The sequence below is a fragment of the Thermobia domestica genome, chromosome 3 (genome assembly GCF_964235325.1).
Source record: "Thermobia domestica chromosome 3, izTheDome1.hap1.1, whole genome shotgun sequence".
NCBI lineage: Eukaryota > Metazoa > Arthropoda > Insecta > Zygentoma > Lepismatidae > Thermobia > Thermobia domestica.
Window position 1 is genome coordinate 174,188,786 of NC_137456.1, and position 19,773 is coordinate 174,208,558.

Genomic DNA, 19,773 nt, shown 5'->3' on the forward strand with positions numbered 1-19,773 from the left:
CTTGATAATTCTCCATAATTGTGCGAGCATGTCTAGCGTTACTGCAACCATTGCTGTTATTATGCGACGCTTTAGTTTGTTTACAGATGTTGAAACAAGAGGCACATAAACGGAGTCTTTCACAAACCCCTAAAAAAATGTGGCAAGTGATGAATGCGAGGTCTGTAGGACTCTTATGATCAATGTGAGATAGATTATCGTTAAGAAATTCTCTGACATGCCAGTGTGATATCTTGAAGCTGTTGGTGCATACTTCGAATGTTCTGAGCTGTTGATTGTGCAGTGTTATACTCAATTCGCTACATAATTATAAAATACATTCACAGTCGTTGACGTGGGGAACGCAGAAACGCTTTTTGTTACTGCGTTATCGTCTTCTCTACTCGATCGATGCATGCTTGTTACTGAACGAGCCAGTTAGCTGTCTAACGGAACCAGAAGACTACTACTAGCAGCTGGGGTGCACGGTGTCTCAGTGCTAGAACGCTTGCCTCTTTTGCGTGGGGTGCCTAGTTCGATCTCCGGTCAAGGAAGTTTGTGATAACAACATCGTGTCCTTGGATTTTCTCAATGTACTCCCGTTTACTCCTACATTATCATTTCACTAATTCTTACATCATCATTCACCTGCCTTAGCCATATGTCTCCCTTACCCTCGCAAACATAATCGTGGGACGTTAAACTAAAGAATATCATTTCATTTTCCTACAAGCAGCTACGTGAACCACGTGAAGTGGCAACTTGCAACTTCAGTTGGTGTCAAGGGATTGCTAGGTTGGTGTTATGATTCAATTTGCATATGACAAACTTAACAAACTCTTGGCACCAATTGCAGTTGCAAGTTGCTGCTTCAGTACAGTCTCGAACTGTATTTTAGAATTTACCCCCAGGTTTTATGTGCAAGCATTGTGAAATCGAGCACTCTGTATATGATGCAGAATATTATCGTGTGTAGTCGGTATTATTCAGTAAATTAAGTCTTGTATTTTACTCTGAGTTTTTCTATCTTTACAGGATGCCTTATTTTGAAGCTACTATACGAGAGGCAACAAGACGCTCAACCGTACTACCTATTAACGTACTCCACAAAGCTACTATTAACACCAATCTTGAAGGTTACTTTATTCCTAAAGTAAGAGCTTTACATTACATTTCCTAGGGAGTAAAATAATTTAGGTAAAAGTTTCCGCAGTAATCAAACGCTATATAATAAAACACACTTGAAAGCGAGCAAAGAAAATTTGTTTTACATTAATTCAAATATACCTTTAAATAACTAAGGATGAGCAAATGTCTGAATACACCCCTATAAAAGTCGAACAGTGTGAAGAATCAGAATTTCGTTCGGTGTGGGATGTCCGTTGGTCGTGGTGCAACTTATAGGAACTGTGGTAACAGCACCAGCATTTTTGAAATCCGCCATCTTAGATTTGGATTCCGTTTTTCAAATGGATGGAGGTCATGTCGGATACCATTTTACACTGCCCTTTTCTGAGGAATACACCTGTGTAATTCGTTTTGCGATATCTTTATTTGTGTAGGAGTTATGACCTGTTAAATTTTGGGACACTTGTTAGAGTCGGCATTACAGCATATGCTCATTATTACCTCCAATGTGCTGGATACACAATTGTAGTCTTTTTTGCCAGTGCTGCTGCACACTTCGAAGGGTCTGTGAGCCAACAGAGGCACACGCCTCCTCAATACGTCGACAGATAATGTCTACCTTCTTGATTTTTACCTCATACACAATTAATTCTAACTGACCTCACAGATAAAAGTCAAGAGATGTGAAATCAGGGAACCGTGGTGGCCATTCCATAGGACCTCTCCTAACTATCCAGTAACCTATAAACTGTTCACCCAGAAACATTTTGACTCCAGTAGCATAGTGGGGATGTGCACCGTCTTGTTGGAAGAAAATTGGGAAATCACCCTGCGGATTCAACAACGTTGGAAACACATAATCACGGAGTATGTTAAGATACCTCTCTCCATTCAAGGTTCTATCAATAAACATTAGACCCACGATTCTTGTATCCCAAATCCCACATCAGACCATCACTTTTCTATCACCAATAGCTTTACATGGAGCCATTCAGGAGGGTTTTGTGCCTGATCGGTAACGGTGATTCTATTTGTTTACTTCACCCTTCACATGAAAGTTAGCTTCGTCACTAAACAACATCTGTCGTATGAAGTTTGGATTGCTGTCGCACTGATCCAGATCTCATACTGCAAAGTATAACCGCCCATCAGGGTCATTCTCCGAAAGATAATGTTGTAACTGTATCTTATACGTGTGCCTTTAATGTGTGTGGAACACACGCAGGATTGAACGTTGACTGACACCGGGTATTGCTGATAACCGGCGCGTACTGTGATGTGGACTTTTCACAACCGATAACACAATTCTCTCCGGATGCCGGGCATTGAAGTCAGTAATTATCACCCTGGTACTTCGTCTACCAATCATTAACATAATTTTAAATGCGTTCCTTCTGTGTAAGTGCCATAATGGATCACCTGCAACGATAAAGAAAATTGATCAACTCCTTGCAATTTTAAAGTGTTTCAAAAGAATGAGTGTTCATTGACTGTGGAATGTAGATCAAACGAAAGACAACAGTCTCCTGCATGACTTGACAGTTAAAACAAAAATAAACATGATAAAATAACATTGATATAGCAAGCAGCAAGAGCAATGAATACTTACGGTCTTTTCGTCAAGTGTACATTTTGACTTTTCTCGCCTTCTGCTGATAGCGGCATTCTTCACCAGAGCTACTGTGGGTGTGGTAAGACAGTGAGTCACAACTAGAGGAAAGAAACCAGCTTGAGAACCTTGACTGGACTAACCATTTATCCTATTTTATTTTACACCAGAACAACGAATTTTCAGTTGAATTTGTGAACAAAACACCTCCTAGAGTATGACATCATTCCTTTATATTTTGATCCCCTTCCGCTCAAAAACACAAAACGCGCTTTGTTGTGTGTTATGGTGTACTAAAGGAGTAACTATTCCCAAAGTTTCAGATTTTTTTTATTCAGGCCCATTGGAGATATTAGACAGTGAAATGTGCCAAATTGGCATAATTCCCCAAATTTCCGATTTTTTTCAGGCCTTTGAGAGCAGCTACAGGTCTGTAAATTTTTGAGTATAAACTTATGACCCTGGACTACATGCACACACAAATTCAGACCTCTACGTCAGTTGCTTCCTCTTCCCAAACATGTCTTCAATGTCCAAAAATGTTGCTACAATAGGCCTTGATTTCACCCCTTTTAAGTGGTTTTAGGCAAAAATGTTTAGACAGTGGTTTTAGCTCTGGACAAGTTGGAGACGTCCAACAATTTTCTGTTTGGTAGGACAAATACATGCTGAGATATGCAAAACAGCGTAAACGCTTAAAATCGAGAAAACGCAAAATGGCGGCAGCCGCTGAGTCACCCTACGATATTGAAAAAATAATTAATAGTGGTTTTGAAGTACTCGTATATAGGATAAACATTCATGAAAAAATTAGATTTTTTGGAGATGGTCAAGCGGCACATGCTTGATCACTTAGAATGGATTGACCCCTCTCAATCCTCTTATGCCCAGTATTAACAGTCGTAAGCAATCACAATCATATGTTTCCACATGCAACATTATGTTGTCTCATTATTCTTAAACAATTTCACAAGCATTATCTTTCCTACTTAGCGTACGCGCCTTTGGTGTGGGAGACCTGGGTTCGATTCCCAGCGGGAGCTCATGTGGTTCGGATTCCACGTTAAACTGTAGGTCCACATCTCATATAGCCTCCCTACTAAAAGGGACGCTAAACTAACAAAAATCATATCAAAAAAATCTTTCCTACTCTATTAAACAGCCGCAATCTTTCATCAATGAAGTCTTGTAGAAATACTATCTAAATGGACCGAGTTTACTTTTTCGTTAGAACAGTCCCGATCGTATTTAGGGTTAGTCCATTTTCACTAGAAGTCTAACGTCTTGACCGTTTTGGACTTCGTATGAGATTGTCCTGTATAAACGAAAGTTTTCAGTGACCTAGATTCAGAAGGACAATCACTTCTGGGAGTATCTGATACAGATCTAGTTATCATCGGTTTGAAGTAGCAATCGATATAGTCTTTAGTGTACTGAAGAACAAAGTCCATATATGCCTCGTCAGAATCATATCATCTGTGCTAGTGAATGTCAACCTCCATACAACGATTTCAACTGAACTCATTCATGCAGTTCCATTTCCACTTATCTTCTCACTGGAAAGATATGCCTATTAGATTTATATCTCTTTATCAAGGAATCATTTTATAGCATGAAAACCCATTAACCTTTATATAACTAACACTTTTCAGTAGATACTTTATTTACATATACAATATAAATAAACTAGTGTAGTCTTCTTTTATTTTAATGAACACTCAACTTATCCTTAATTAATATTGCAATATCCTTAATTAATATTGGAAGCATCTCATATTAGTAAACAAAACCACATTCTTCGATACAAGCACCGCAAGCGGATGACGAATGAAATCACCACCGATGGAACACGAAGAAGATCCCCTCGATCCCTCCAAAGACTGGCTATATAGGCGGACTTCTAAAGACAGGAGTCACCAGTTGTTTACTGGTCATTTTCTACCTATCTCTAGCTGCAACGGGCAAGAGAAATTCCCTTCTCTCCAAACTACAACAGGCGAGAGAAACTCCTCTAACTCTACTTCTGTGTTGCAACGGGTAAGAAGTATCCTCACCTATCTCCGAATTGCAACGAGCAGGAGATCTTAATCCTACCTCTGTGCTGCAATAGGTAAGAAGCATCCATTTGACCAGCTCCAATTGACAGTATCACTCTTAACCCTTTGGAGTTCCAGTACATATTTTTAGGTACTAAAGTAGTGTCTTCTTTATTCGATTAAAATAGAATCAATAAAGATTTATACTTCGGCTTTTTTGTTTCTTCAAGTCTAGAGGCTTTGTAGAACACGTTACACATGGTTTCACGCCTTCCTGCATCGAGACATAGGAAGTGATGACGTCATAACTTTAAAAAAATATTTTTTGTTAGGGCTATTTTCAATATTTTTGGCGAGCTTACTTTTGCACCTACAAGATGGAAATTTCGCACAAACATAAAAGTTAACCAGTAAACCTCAAACCCAACTGTCTCAATTGGTAGGGGATCCAATAGTATTTAATTTAGAACAAAGAACGTTTAGGGACAAATAGAAAATAACTTACTTGCAATCTTTTAAGTAAACTGTATAAACATCTTTCATAATGAAAAGAGGAGGAACACAACACCCGTGTACCCTTACACCACCGAATATTATATTTTTAGTAGCATATTCTGTTTGGTATTTATAAAAACGCGGAATATTAACAAATTTATAATATTCAATGATATATATCAATATTTTTTGTCAAGCTCTGAATGAGTGTGAACGGAAACTCAATTTTAAAGCAGTACCCTTACTTTCTCGTACATTCAGTAAAGTATTCCACATTTTGCAGGGAGCTGCTGTACTCACAAACATAGAAAGTGTTCACATGGATAAAGATTATTGGGGAGACCCTGAAGAATTTAGACCAGAAAGATTCATAGATGAATGTGGAAAATTAACGAAAGAAGATCATGTCATTCCTTTTGGAATGGGTAAGTTATAATTTGACGATAAGGTGTGTTATGGTCGTTATTTATTATTTTCACAAGGATATTTTCCATCTGAAAATAAATTTGGTAACATTGCACGTGCCCAGGGGCAAGTGCGCCAATATCTCTGTAAATTTGGGGGTCATTCAGATGTGTGTTTGGTTGCAGACAAGGGTATAAGAAATCATATATGAGGATTTTAAGACAAATTGAATTAAAAGTAAGCCAAATATAGCATATTCATAAAAAATACATATAATAATAAAAAGTACATATAAAAATATATATTCATAAAAATACATGAGGTTCCCACATGAGTATTGGGTAGCGCCCCCCAGGATCGGTGCCCTTGGTTAAGCTGTAGATCCACATCTGATGTAACATCGATGTGGAGACGGGCGCTAAACCGCAAACCAAATAAACCATTTAATAAATCCTATGTACGTTAGTGGTAGTTGAAAACGACGACGACGGAGCTTCACGTGAAGTACTCGGCAATAGTCTTGTGACATTTTCCTTGATTGTGTGACTTTAACAGTTTATTTTTTCTTACGCTGGATATTTTTTCTTACTTTCACAACATGAATCAGTAACGATAACCACTAAGCACGAGGAATTAGATTGAATGTATTGTAACTGTTTGAAATTATAAATTTATCTCAACTCTTTTATGGCAAATTACTCTTTTTTCTCATAAATGAATATCATGCAAAAGACTAATCTTTTACAGTCATAAGATTAAATTAGTTACTTAAATTTAATGTTTGTGCAGAACTATAACTATATACATTAAATAGTGTAGCTAAACTACAAAATAATATAACTTATAACAAAATAAACACAACTGCTAATGATGTACTCCCTACTTTTTTTCCTACTCATTGATACTTTTCTGTTAATAATTATGTATGTGTACACACAGTGAACACATACAGTGAACCACAAAAGTATCTCCCCCTAAGGGATCCAGGTCATTTGCAGTTTTGAGAACGCCTAGATAGATGCAACCCAACTTTTTACACGTAACTTTTCTCGGCACTGACAGCAGTTGGTAGCACTGAGTTAAGTCTTTATGCAAGTAAAATTATGAGTAGATGACGAACGAAACACTTCTTCATTCTGAGATGAATCTCTCTGGTTCAGAGAGTGTTGTCTAATGAACATCATATGTTAATTTCAATATTGCTGTGTATGTAAAGTATTATTTAATTATATATTGTATATTCAAAGAAATAAAAACACTGATCACACATGAATCAGAAAATGCTTGAAAGTAGACGAAAATATCAAATCTAGAACAACTGCTGGAAATAAGTTTGTAAATCACTGTCTCCATTGAGAGACCTTCCCCAATTTTCCTCATTCTAATCTTTTTCTTTCTAGGGAAGAGAAGATCTTGCTTGTCACACTGATCATGCATTAAAATCGAAACAATTGCATAAGTTTCAGCCTGGCCGGGATTTGAACCCGAGTCTACCGAATAGAAGTTCAATGCGCTAACCACTAACCTACTTACTTATTTTATTGTTCATGTGCTTGTCTTTATGCAAATAGGTGTACAAGAAACGGACTTACATCGGGTTTAGTATAATACAATAGTTCTTAGATACACGAAATATGAACCATGAAATTCACAACAATAATCACTCAAAGATTTTTTTTTTCATGACGAGAAAGAGCGAGCTTACTGTAGTACCATTTCTAAAAAGCGACTAAAGTACTGTCTGTCCAACTCGGGGGAAAGAGCTTTCGGCGAGAACGTTTTATAAACTCCAAGTAGGTGCCAGCATCCAGCAAAGGTGCATGACGATGGATATAGACGATTGTAACGCCACTAGAAAAAGTACAGTTTGGTGTTTAGTCTTTGGGTAGTAACGAAAATCCGGAAACAATAAATGTGACACTATGAACTAGTGTGGAGGTCGTCGACAAATGCGTACTAAGAGGGACGTGAGACAGTTTCAGATTGCTGGAGCACCCATACACTGATCGAACCGATGGGCCAGTGTATCCTCCTTGGCGCGCAGAGAACACAGTGGGTCAGGAACACGATTCATCTCAAATAAACGAGTGCGCGTCGGGACCAACTGATGAACAACTTAAAGCTATTCAACCTGTATATATGAAGGTAATACCGGGGTGGAGATATTAGCCCAAACCTGGACCATATGATCTGAGGATTTCTGTGAGGAATTCGGAGAATAATCTGATCGGAAGTCAACAAGAGAAGGAAGTTAAACAAGGTACGCGAACTGTGTCTCGTTGGCAGAGAACCACACCGGAGCATGTCCAATAACGTGTTAATGAAGTAACGTACTCCGGGCAATAATCAGCAAAATTAATAAGCGGGGGGCTAACAGTGAAGTTATATCTTGGCCAGAAACATCGTATCTATTGGTGTGTAAAGGATTCATTAGTAGCAACGGCAGTATAGAAATCGAGTATAAACTCGACATAAGTTCGACATTTCAATCGGAGATGGACGAGACCCAACCCTCCCTGCGAATGGGAAAATATATATTCCTGTACGTGCAATGCGAAAATTGAAGTCACGCCAAATATTCCATAAGAATAAGAGTCAAACCGTTTAGCAAACAATTCCGGTAAGGGGGGAAATCGAGCCCGGTACCACAGTTTGGGTGCAATGTAAATATTGATGAAGTGGATACGATGAATTAAATGAAGACGATGGAAACGCTGGGAAAACAAAAGATGGCGAATCTGTAGCAACAACGGAGACCAAATCTCTTCGAAAAGGGAAGTAGGTTGTGACGTAAACGGGATACCTAGGATCTTCAACGGTGTGACATGAGGTACACACAGCATCCCAGGCTTGTTAACAGGTAAATGAAAACCATTGAACTGTAATAATTTAGTTTTCTGTACATTATACTGTAACCCTGAACAAAGTGCGAAACGCTGTATTACTGCAAAAACCCGCGCCATAAGAACAGGATCGAACCCGGTGATTGTAACATCATCAGCATTCCCAAATATATTTTGACTCAGGAAACGAGAGGGTCCAGGGGCGCAGGATTGCCAACGTTCTGAGTAGAGGATTTAACCCTTAAGTACTATGGACGAAAATAATCATGTAACTACTATGGAACGGCCTGTCAGACCGCTTTGTTGTTTCACATTTTCTGAATAGTAGTTTTATTGCATATTTTTTAAAATGCTATCCCACATATCCTAGTTGCTTATTGAAAAATAAAACATTAATTTCACTATGTAAAAAAGCTTTATATTTTTAACACAATAAGAAAGACAACATAGTCAAAATTTGCAACAATGCTTTCACTGTTATTCTAAAATTGTAATTGTTGAAATGTCTAATTTTTCTGTTTCTAGGTAGTCACAATAAAACTAATCTAAAATACACTGTTCTTATAGATGCACTGAGAATAAAAAATACAGTAAAAACGAAGAAAAACATGGAATTTTAGTTTTTTTTAACTTACAAGAAAGTGCTATTATAGTTGTACTGTTACATTTTTTGTAATGAAAAGGCAATGAATAAAACTAATTTTTAGTTCTTATATGATGTCGAAAGTAACGAAAATACGTTTTGCCCAGGCCCGTAGCAAGCCCAAAAGTTTAGGGGGTCCGGTAGAAGTTAGGGGGGCCCGATGGTATCATATTATACTTCATCACCATATTATAGTTCATTTGCAAGCCTACCGTGAAACTTTTAGGCCAGCCAAAGTTTAGGGGGGCCCGGCCCTTCCTAGCCCCCCGTGGATAGCGGGCCTTTTTTTTTTTTTTTTTTTTTTGCTTCACTGCAAGAAAATCGGTACTCGACACCGCTGACACGAATATCATTACTTTCCGCTTACAACTCAGTGAGCAGAAAACTATGTTTTCCTTTTCAACTCCTTGTGCGCGATGGTGGGAAACTCATTTTCAAGCTGTAGTATGCTCTTGATTGAAAAACTCAGCTCTCGTGGCAGATGTCCGATGAACAATCTACGTTCTATGTGAGGCCTAAGAAGTCTTTTTGCCAACCTTTTGATGAAAACAAGTCTTGTCATCACTGAGGACTTAGCGTAGATTTGATGCAAGACCTACACATTGACACCGTACACAACATCCACCGCATAAAGAAAATTGTTAATGGATATCGTCTTGTTAGACGACTTGATGTGTAATCTGTACATTTTTGTCTAGAGTATTCACTTCGCCTTTACTCATGTTATAAAATACGATTATTTCAGATTTTCTTGTCTCTGGGTCATTATTTGATGTGTGGTGCAAGATGTGCCACACGGTAGGAAACAACACTGCTAATAATCAGTAGATAACGAAAGACAACTGAACAGCAAAATACTCACTTAACTACTATAGTACGTCTGTGAGACCGCTCGACCCCTCAAGCGCAGCGCACAGGGGATCAATTATAACACGAACTTCACAATACGTAACCATTTGCTAGACAGGAAGGGAGACGAAAAAATTCACTTGTAGTAGTAAGGCTGTGGAAAATATAATGATACGAAAAGTCGCAGCGGTCTGCGAGACGGTCCATAGTACTTATGGGTTAATGCGAGTGCAAAAAGTGACAGTGACAAACTACACCCTTGAAGTAATCCACGTTTCAATGGAATAAGAAGGGACAGGTGTCATTAATCTGGATGCGGAAATTGGTCGTGTTATATAAATTGTTAATGACCGTGCTGAAGGCTAAAAGAAACCGCCAGGCTTTAAGTACCTGCAACAAAACCCCGCGTCTAAACTGTCATATGCTTTCTCTAAATCTACAACTAGTGCACCCGCGGACACCTGCCGAAACTGAAAATAAGCAAATATATGAAGGGTTATGCATAAAGAGCGAAGTGTATATGAAAGATTATGCGTAGCATGCAGTGCCGCCTGATAGGGACTAATGTAGTGACCGATGATTGGTCGAAGTCTGGCTGTAAGCACTTTGGTGAGCAACTTAAGATCGACGGGAAATAAAGAAATACGTCTATGGTCCTAAACATAATGCGCTGCGTGGAATTTCGGAATGAGGACTAAGGTGGCTGTATTACAACCCACTGCTTCCCCTTGTAATAAAGCATTGAATAAGACGGTAAGATAGGGATTCAGATGCGACCAATACTGTTTATAAAACTGGATATTTAATCCATCTTCTCCGGGGCACTGCCACACATTGTCCACCTGAGGACCGCGAAAATTTCCTTCTCAGTAATAGGATTGATCAATGTCTGACACTCGTCATCCGTGAGTTGGTGAGATAACGCGGGCAGAAACTCCGAGGCATGTGTATAGTCTCTGGGACGTGCACTTGCGAATTCGACATTGTAGCGCGTGAACTCTTGTAAAATCAGCGTAGAATTAGTAGTGGTGGTGTCATCTCCCAGAATGAGAGAGTGAATGGAGGTGGAACGCCTTTGTTTCAAAATCAAATCAACATTATACATAGTTATTGTCTCCGCCAGAAAACAATGATAAAAGTCTTCCAACAAATACGCACTGATCGAAGTATGGGAGTAAATCGTTTTCAATCGGTGTTTGATGCCGTTAATGCAACCCTGGTTCTCTAGGGAAGGCGGAGCTTTCCAAAATTCGCAGAGCATGATATAAAAATTCACATAAATTGTGGTCGTCTTCCCTCGCGACCTGCCCTTGCCATTGAAAACATAACGCAATTTAAGTTTACAAAATAAATTCCACCAGGAAAGCACAGAGGAGTAGTACCGCTGTATGCTGCACCAATAAGGTAATCGACGCGAGAACTCCGCCACAACTTGCGCGAGATACATTATTTCAGTATTAATCTTCCAATATGAAGGGCCACGAGCTGATGGTAGCAAGAAAGGCATTTTGAAAGCTACTTCGATTGCGGCTATATAATTGTATAAGAAAATTACGCGCATCTATTTACTTTATTTCATACTTCTCCCATATTCACTTTCTAATATTTAGCGACAGTTGCCATCGAAATCCATACAATTATACGCATAATAATAATAATAATAATAATAATAATAATAATAATAATAATAATAATAATAATAATAATAATAATAATAATAATAATAATGAAATAAAAAAATTAGAGTAGCAATTACCTAAACAATATCTTCCAAACAAGAAATAATACTTGAAAAGATGGGATTCGAACCCGTGTCTCTCCCATACGAGTTATAATTTGCCAATCTACCACAAATTCCTCATTCAAAGATAAAAAAATAAACTAGTAGTTACGGAAGGTAAAAATAGAACTTTCTTTTTCTACACATGTAGATGTAATTCAAAGAATGAAAAAATAATGTCTATCGGCTTGCATTTTTGCGCATCCCAAGACGTGCAGATATCCCCAGATCTGATTGGCCGATACATATAAGACATCAAGAGTCATGACCTATATATAGCTGAAAGTAAAGGCTAACTGCTGTCGGCCCTCGTAGCCGAGCGTGCAAGCGTAAGATGCTAGTAATAAATCTCGTTTTTGGCGTGGTTTCAAATCCTGCCCAAGGAGTTTTTTTAATTTTTTAAAAATTTTCATAACATTTCTTTCATTAAAATAAGCTTGCAGTTTTACTATACAGATCCATAGTTAAAGTAGTAAAAGTAGTAGTAGTAATAGTAGTGGTAGTAGTGGCAATAGTAATAGTAGTAGTAGTAGCAGTGGCGTATTTACGATTTTGTTTCGGGAGGGGCTCTGCTAACTTTCGGGGGGCTTTTCCTGGAAATGTGAAAATTCTTCAAGATATTTCATTTACTTTACTATACTAAGTAAGATTTCGGAGGGGGCTTAAGCCCGGAAGCCACCCCCCTAAATACGCCACTGAGTAGTAGTAATAGTAGTAGTAGTAATAGTAGTAGTAGTAGTAGTAGTAAGAACGGGTTAGAAGCCCCGCATTAGTTGGTTAGGTTCTGTTTTCTTGTCCAAATTTTTCTGTACATTTTACATGACCAACTGTAGACGGCCGAGTGCCTTCTCCTTCATCTGCATATCAAAATGCAGATGAGTGCACATTTGCATATCAATATTTAAATATATGGTAATTGGTGATCAAATTAATTGCTTATTTATTAGCATTCCTTTTAATTATTATATAACTTCTATGAATATTATTGGGTAAACACCGAGCGTAATACGAGAGTATTAATACAATGTTGATGTATATTGTATTTCATGTATGTATTTTATTCTTTATAGGCTATGAACAACATTTAAAGTTTGCGTGCATCTCATTAATGGGACTTTATATTGTACATAGTACATGCGTTATTGGATTTATATAGCCAGCATACCATTCTACATATGATTAATTAAAAGGAGAAATCAAATCATATGCATTTACTTCATGTATAGAAGTTTGAACTTCATGGCTACAGAGATAGCTTGGACAGAGATTTTTTTTCTTGGCGACATCAGTCTGCACTGAAACTGCATGTGAGGTCTATGACAACTAATGAGTGGAGAAATCCCTAAATGACCAAGGAAGGATGAAACATTGAGTATAGGAAGTATACTGGTAACTTCCTCTTGTATAGCAATGGCTAGGTGGAAACATTGCTTACAGACGCTCTCCAGGCTTTGTTTCAAAAGCCATAAATTTTTTAGCGTCAACATGATAGATTTCTTATTTCTAAAGGTGTCGTTTTCACACCTTTTAAAAGAATCTCGCAAGTCTCAAGCCCTTCGCTTGGCTTCACCCTAAGTTCGTTACCGTCAGCCGACGGACCTAAGTATTTCTCCCATGATGCACTGCACTTTTGAAAACATGTATTTTATTTTGACTTATTTTATGTGTAAATTATTAATATTAGCGTATTACGCTCACCAGTTCTTGGAAAGACCGTTTAAAATTCATGACTATATTTGTCATCGTGTTTCCCATCGTTCAAGACATTTAGATCTTGTGTTATTGTCAAAATTAACCATAACAAAAATGTTTCTATCTCTCTCTCTCTTGGAATAATGGCTACTGGGTTGTTAGCAGACAGTTTTGAGGGAAGCCAGTGGAAAAGAGACTTCCTACACATACTCGGAGAGATGACAGCTGTATCTAGTGATACTATTGCATTCTGTATATAATTTACTATATTTATGTATGTTTAATCCAGTGTAACTATCCTTTGTAATGTTTATTTCAGTGAAAATAGTAAATGTTTATCGTGTTGTTGTGATGGACTTCTGTTTGGGCAGAAGCTTTCGAATCTGCCGCTCTCTACAGTGGTGGCAGCACCTATCAAGCAGTGTTTGCCTCCTTTGCAAGAGCAAGAGGGCTTTCGGTGTGGTGCTTGGTGAAGGACCACACAACGTTATTGCCGGAGGCATCAAAACCTTTTGTTCTGGAATTCTTAGAAGAGCGAGTCGATTCTTTTCCAGGAAAATGTGAAGTTTAATAACTCGTTCGTGGTCTTAGTTGAGAGTAGTTGTTGCTGAAACGCGGAAGAGTTTATATCTAAACTACAGTGTGTGAAGTTCCTTCAAACTTCTCAAAAGTTGAGAAGTATCCACCCAGGATAGTGTGAAGAGCGCTTCCAATGGAATCCTGTGTAATATATACATGGACAGTCATGTATCGGACAACGATGTTGCTAGTGGACAGTGCTTATAAATATTAAATTTATAGTGGAAATAATACAAGTGCTGCAGAAGAGTGATATTCCCGAAAAGTGTTAATCACGTTACGTTCAATTTTTTTAATAATCACTCTGCAACCAACATTTTCAGAACTATGGCTATTTTGGCTATGACTGTGTCAGCATTTCTAAGTAGCAGTTATTCTGCGGACAAAGCTTATTAACAGTGCATTGGCACTACTCTTCATTCATGTTATGGAATAGTACAATCGTTGCACCAATCTCTATTTGAGATTACTAGGCCTGTCACTCTATATGACAGTGTCTCTCCTTGAACTCTTAACTAAGGAGAATAGCAAGACAGTTAGCATTGCTAACTTAAACTGACATCCCTTGGGTCAGTTGCATCACCATAGTTGACCATCATATTTGGTTTACTCTTCACGAACAATTTGCGTCCAGTGGAATGGAAATGTGGAAAATTTCCATTGTTGTGTGATTCCATCATAGACATTTTGTCAACCCCTCCTTTAGCAGAGTCTACCATTGAAGTGGACATTAGGGCACATCGATTCACCAGGAAACTGGATCATATCTATGTAAATTTGAATTTTACCATATAAATTTTTTTAATCCTCCTCTCTGTAAAAGGAACGGTCAGAGACACTGAACTCATCATCATGAGGAGTGAATTTTTGTTTGTGTATCTGCTTGGCAGATCACTTTGAGAGGTCAGACAGATCTCATGTGTTATATATATCAATCTGCTGTCTCTTTGCTGTGTGAAATATGTGTATATATCAATCAGTGTGAGTGGTGCACCATTACAAGGAAAGTTCTATTAAGTGTGTTGTAAATATGAAAGTGGTGAGTGTTGCCTACCATCACCTATTCTTTTCATGAGGAGGAGTAAATATCTATCTTCCAACAGTATAGCGAGGGTGTCTGTTTTCCTGAGTGGTGAGTACCCGAATGCTAATCCACATGTTTTATTTCAGGAGTGAGAGCTAAGGAAACATTTCTCCTTACTCTTGTACATCTGACCACCTTCCTGAATGGGGCCCAGGAAGGAATACGCCCAGAGAACATAAAGAAACAGTTATGAGTGTAAAGAGTACGTAACAGGCTGCTACCAGTTTGCTTGGAATTTTATTTTATTTTTTTTAAACCTTAATACATTTTTTGAAACTCTTTACAAGTAGCTGCAAAACCATAACTGTCGTCACAAAACCCTGAGATTTTGGTTTTTGTTTTATTTTGTCATGCTCTACCGACTATCAATTGTGGCAGTGGCGGCTTCAAACGGAGATCACCCTTATGACTCCAAACAGGGATTTACATATGCAAAAGCATTTAATTTACATTTTTAGTAATTTACATAGTAATTTGAATATCCCTAGCCACTCCACCATATTTTATTTATGTTTATTGTGTTGGTGTTTCTTTGGTATGCATAGATTTCATCTATAGCTACTTGCACCTCACATACAACTTCAAACAGCTGACTAGGAAAGCGCGAGAAAAATAATACAGGGTAGCTCGCGAATACTCAAACTCTTGTAATCAGCGTAAATGTTGCCGGCTTTTCTTCTTTGGAAATTAGAAATTACAATGAGGAAGAATAGTAGTAATGTAAAACGGGAGCAGTTAAAAACTATGAGTTAGTCTCAACTTGAAGAACGTTTCGTGATATTTTCCTCATTGACGAAGGTCTATATAACTTGTTTTTGTGTTAAAGAAGGAAATCTTGAGTAAGTGATTGTGACACTCATAAGGAACGTCTCCTTATACGAGTATTACTATTTTGTATAGTCTTACATACAACGATTTTCACTAGCTAATAGTTTAGATGGAAGATGAAGTGACGCTGTGGCTAAGCGGTTACTGTATTGAACCTAGAGAACTGTTTCGACAGTCACCTACTTTACAATTTTATCTGCATAAACATCTGAGTAAGGACTACCAACTGATGTCAGTGCTGGGAAAAGTAACGTGTAAGTTGGGTTGCATCTGTCTAGGCGTTCTCACAACTGCAAATGATCTGGACCCAAGTAATGGAATTAGAGCACTTAGGGGGGAGATACACTTTTGATTCGCTGTACATTCCTTTCTTCAGCATTTAGTTGTTGTATCTTATAAAATTATATTGCGTTATATTTTGCATCTCAAAATCAAATTCTTGTGTATAAATTGTTGCTAAAAATTATTGATACTAATTCAAGTTAGTGTTAAAACTCAAGCTATAATTTGTCAGATAAATAGAATTGGCCTTCAACTAGAAAGCAAGGTCAGATGATCAAATGTAGAGGGTAACGTAAATTCGTAATACATCTGGTGATGATCATACAATGTGTAAGTATCAAAGGTGAAACAAATTCGTAATACATTTGGTGATAATTGGATTATATTAACGTCAGCAAATATGTTCTTCACGAATTAACTATGTACAGTCATAACCAAATCAGGTGCCAATCATGCAATTTGTATCAATGTAACTGACAATCGGATCAGGCGGTGAGAAAATGATTACACAGTGGAATGAAATTATAAACGCTTTCCTTTTTCAAATACTAACGAGTTCAATTTCACATCATGTTGAATTATTCCCCGTGTGTCGTGTTGCTGGAGACGTGTCGCCCTCCACTTAGTTTTATTTATACAATATCTAACTGCGTTAACACTAGTTCACAGTCTTCTCCAATTTTCAGAGTTGGATACTCTATATTGGACTGTCCAACATTTGAAGGCAATGAACTCTTTAAACTTCAGTATGATCTTATAGAGAATCGTACACTAGAAGCTTTTTTGGTTTATGAACTAAATGCCCTCACGTCTTCTTCCGAAGCGCCCTATAGCTTCTTACCTGTAGTTGTCGAACTCCTTCCCGGGGCGCAACCCTTATTATTATTAGGAAAATAAAGTTAAACAATATGTCCTATTAAGATCTAGATCTATGAGTTTTCATCTTATTCATGAATCTTATATTTACAGGGAAACGATTGTGTGCAGGTGAAACTCTTTCAAGACAATTCATTTTCCTTCTGATGACGTCAGTTCTGCAGAAATTTTCATTTTGTGTTCCAGAAAATGCATCTGCGCCAAATCCGGATAAAATAATCTGTGGATTCATTAATTTTCCAGAACCGTTTCCAGTAATGATTTCTAGCAGGTGTACTGACCCATAATACGTAGATAATACCATTTCTAATCTCGGAGATAATGGTTCGGAGCAAAGAATGTATTTCTAATTATGCTAAATTATAAAGTAACATTAGTGTTATCTCTACTTTTTTTAAAATTTTATTTTGTAAAATTCAAGTATCCCAAAAATTGCTGCATTTAAGGGGTTTATACTTTCTCAGGTTCCAGGAGATTTCTTATAATCATTGAAAAGGTTTAACAGATACTCCTAATACAGTAATTATAATTAAGTACGTATTGGTTTGCATCTTACTTTATAAGTATATGGTGAAAATAATATCTGGAATAAATACACTGCATATAGAAAATATTATGGCATTTTCTTTATTTTCTCTCTTCTTCCTATGATAATAGTTTTAGTTACGGTGAGTTTAGGAAATAATTGAAGCATCCATGCTGTATCACTGGTCTTACAAATATATATATAGTATACAGGACTTTTGCGGCCATTTTGAAAACGGCGCCCCAAATTGAAAATTGTTTCCTACAAAAGTTGTTTCGTATTTCAAGGACTATTGAATGAGGTATGATTCAATACATGTTCCCATTTGAAAATTTGAAGTTGGCCCCTGGGTCCCCTTGAAGGAGGGCCCTGTGGGTCACCGTGACAACACCATGTGATGCGCCTTATGACATTTTCCTATCTCAATTTTCCTTTCATCTTTTTATTCTCAGCCATTTCGGATTTATAAGCACTGGACATTTTATCTGATATAGGACCCACTTTTTGCGGCCATTTAAAAACGGTGGCCCAAGTCGAAAATTGTTTCCTACAAAAGTTGTTTTGTTTTTCAAGTACTATTGAATGAGGTATGATTCAATACATGTTCCTATTTGAAAATTTGAAGTTGGCCCCTGGGCTCCCTTGAAAGAGGGCCCTGGGGGTCACCACAACAACACCATGTGATGCACCTTATAACATTTTCCTATCTCAGTTTTTTTTTCATCTTTTTATTCTCAGCCGTTTCGGACTTATAAGCACTGGACGTTTTATCTGAAACATCCTGTATATATATATATATATATATATATATATATATATATATATATATATATATATATATATAGTGTGTGTGTGTGTGTGTGTGTGTGTGTATGAAGCATAGAAATTATGAAGGTATAGATCAAATATTGTAATCTATTGAAAATCTTACTTGCACTTCAATCTTGAACTTGCAATATATAAAATATTAATATGTATATTGATAAAGGGCCAGAAGACAGAAATTGTATAGTTAAAGTGTGGTAATAATGGGAAACTGTTATTTGAAGTACTTCGGATTAGAATTAATGGCAAGAAATACCTATTGGGAGCGAATATGAAGATCAGATAAGAAAGCATGAGTAATGCAAACACTCTGTTCAGTGAATACACTCTACAAATGCAATTACTTCACATTTGTAACAATTTTCGTTCAGCACAGAGCAAAACAGAACCCGGAAGCATTGCTCTAGGCTTCGCCCCCTGTGCATGTCAAGAGATGGTGAAGGATAAAAATAGTAGTCGAAATCACAAAATGACGTACAAGCAGTGTCATAGGGTTCAAACGAGAGTAGGAGAGAGAACAGGACAAACATTCATCCGACAGGAATATATTTTCAGGTAAGTGAAGGAGAGAGAATCAAGTAGCGGAAAGCATGAGACAAGTCAACAAACAGATAATTAGAGAAGGAGAGTAGCGGATGTGCAGATGTACATATGAACTGACACATATACGCCTTCTCCCTATTGAACCTGTCTCCTGTCCTTATTTGTCTCTCTGATCTGTTTTCCAATCACAGGTTTAAAGGCCTCCTAGTTCCTAACACTTTGCCGTCTCCCCTTCAGACTGTCTGTATTCCCTTTTGAGTCCATCTATCCAAATGTATACGTAGCTTCTAAATCCCAGATTGTTACTTGTTGTTAGCGAAAATCCAAAACTGGCAAGAAAAAAATAACACACCTCCTTCTCACTGGCTAGTATCAAAAGTCATCAGCAGGGTAAATATTTTAGCATAAAAACCCGATGGCCACGTATTCTAAATTTCCTGCAAGTTCTCTAGAAATAAAATTATTTAAGTTCAGTAAATCCAACTAGACTAGACTAACATGTCCTGGAATGTTAAATAAGAATTGAAAGATTTAATGATGCCTGTCTGTGCATAAGATTACTGTCAATACACGTACTATTGCTTGTTGTACTTTTGGAAAAGTTACTTTCAACGGATAAGTTTCTTCCTTTCCTACCTTGAGTGTATTCACCTTTCGCATAATAACAACAGTGGGAGGTTTCTTAAAGTGTTTATAAAAAAGAGAACATGTACTCAGTCAAATATTCAGTTGATATCAAACACACAGAAGTAGATTTAATATTAACAGGAT

At 37.4% G+C, this 19,773-nt stretch overlaps 1 protein-coding gene across 2 annotated transcripts in view; it reads left to right on the plus strand.

The window, feature by feature from the left end:
- The window catches only part of LOC145680867 (methyl farnesoate epoxidase-like), a 203,328-nt gene extending 185,607 nt beyond the window's left edge, over positions 1-17,721 (plus strand). For both annotated transcript variants that reach the window (XM_081752002.1, XM_081752003.1), the window contains 3 exons: positions 1,015-1,132; positions 5,531-5,672; positions 17,202-17,721. In XM_081752002.1, coding sequence (XP_081608128.1) covers positions 1,015-1,132; positions 5,531-5,672; positions 17,202-17,395 — 454 coding nt within the window. In that variant the 3' untranslated portion in view covers positions 17,396-17,721. The remainder of the gene's footprint in view (positions 1-1,014; positions 1,133-5,530; positions 5,673-17,201) is intronic.
- The last annotated feature ends 2,052 nt before the right edge of the window (positions 17,722-19,773 follow it).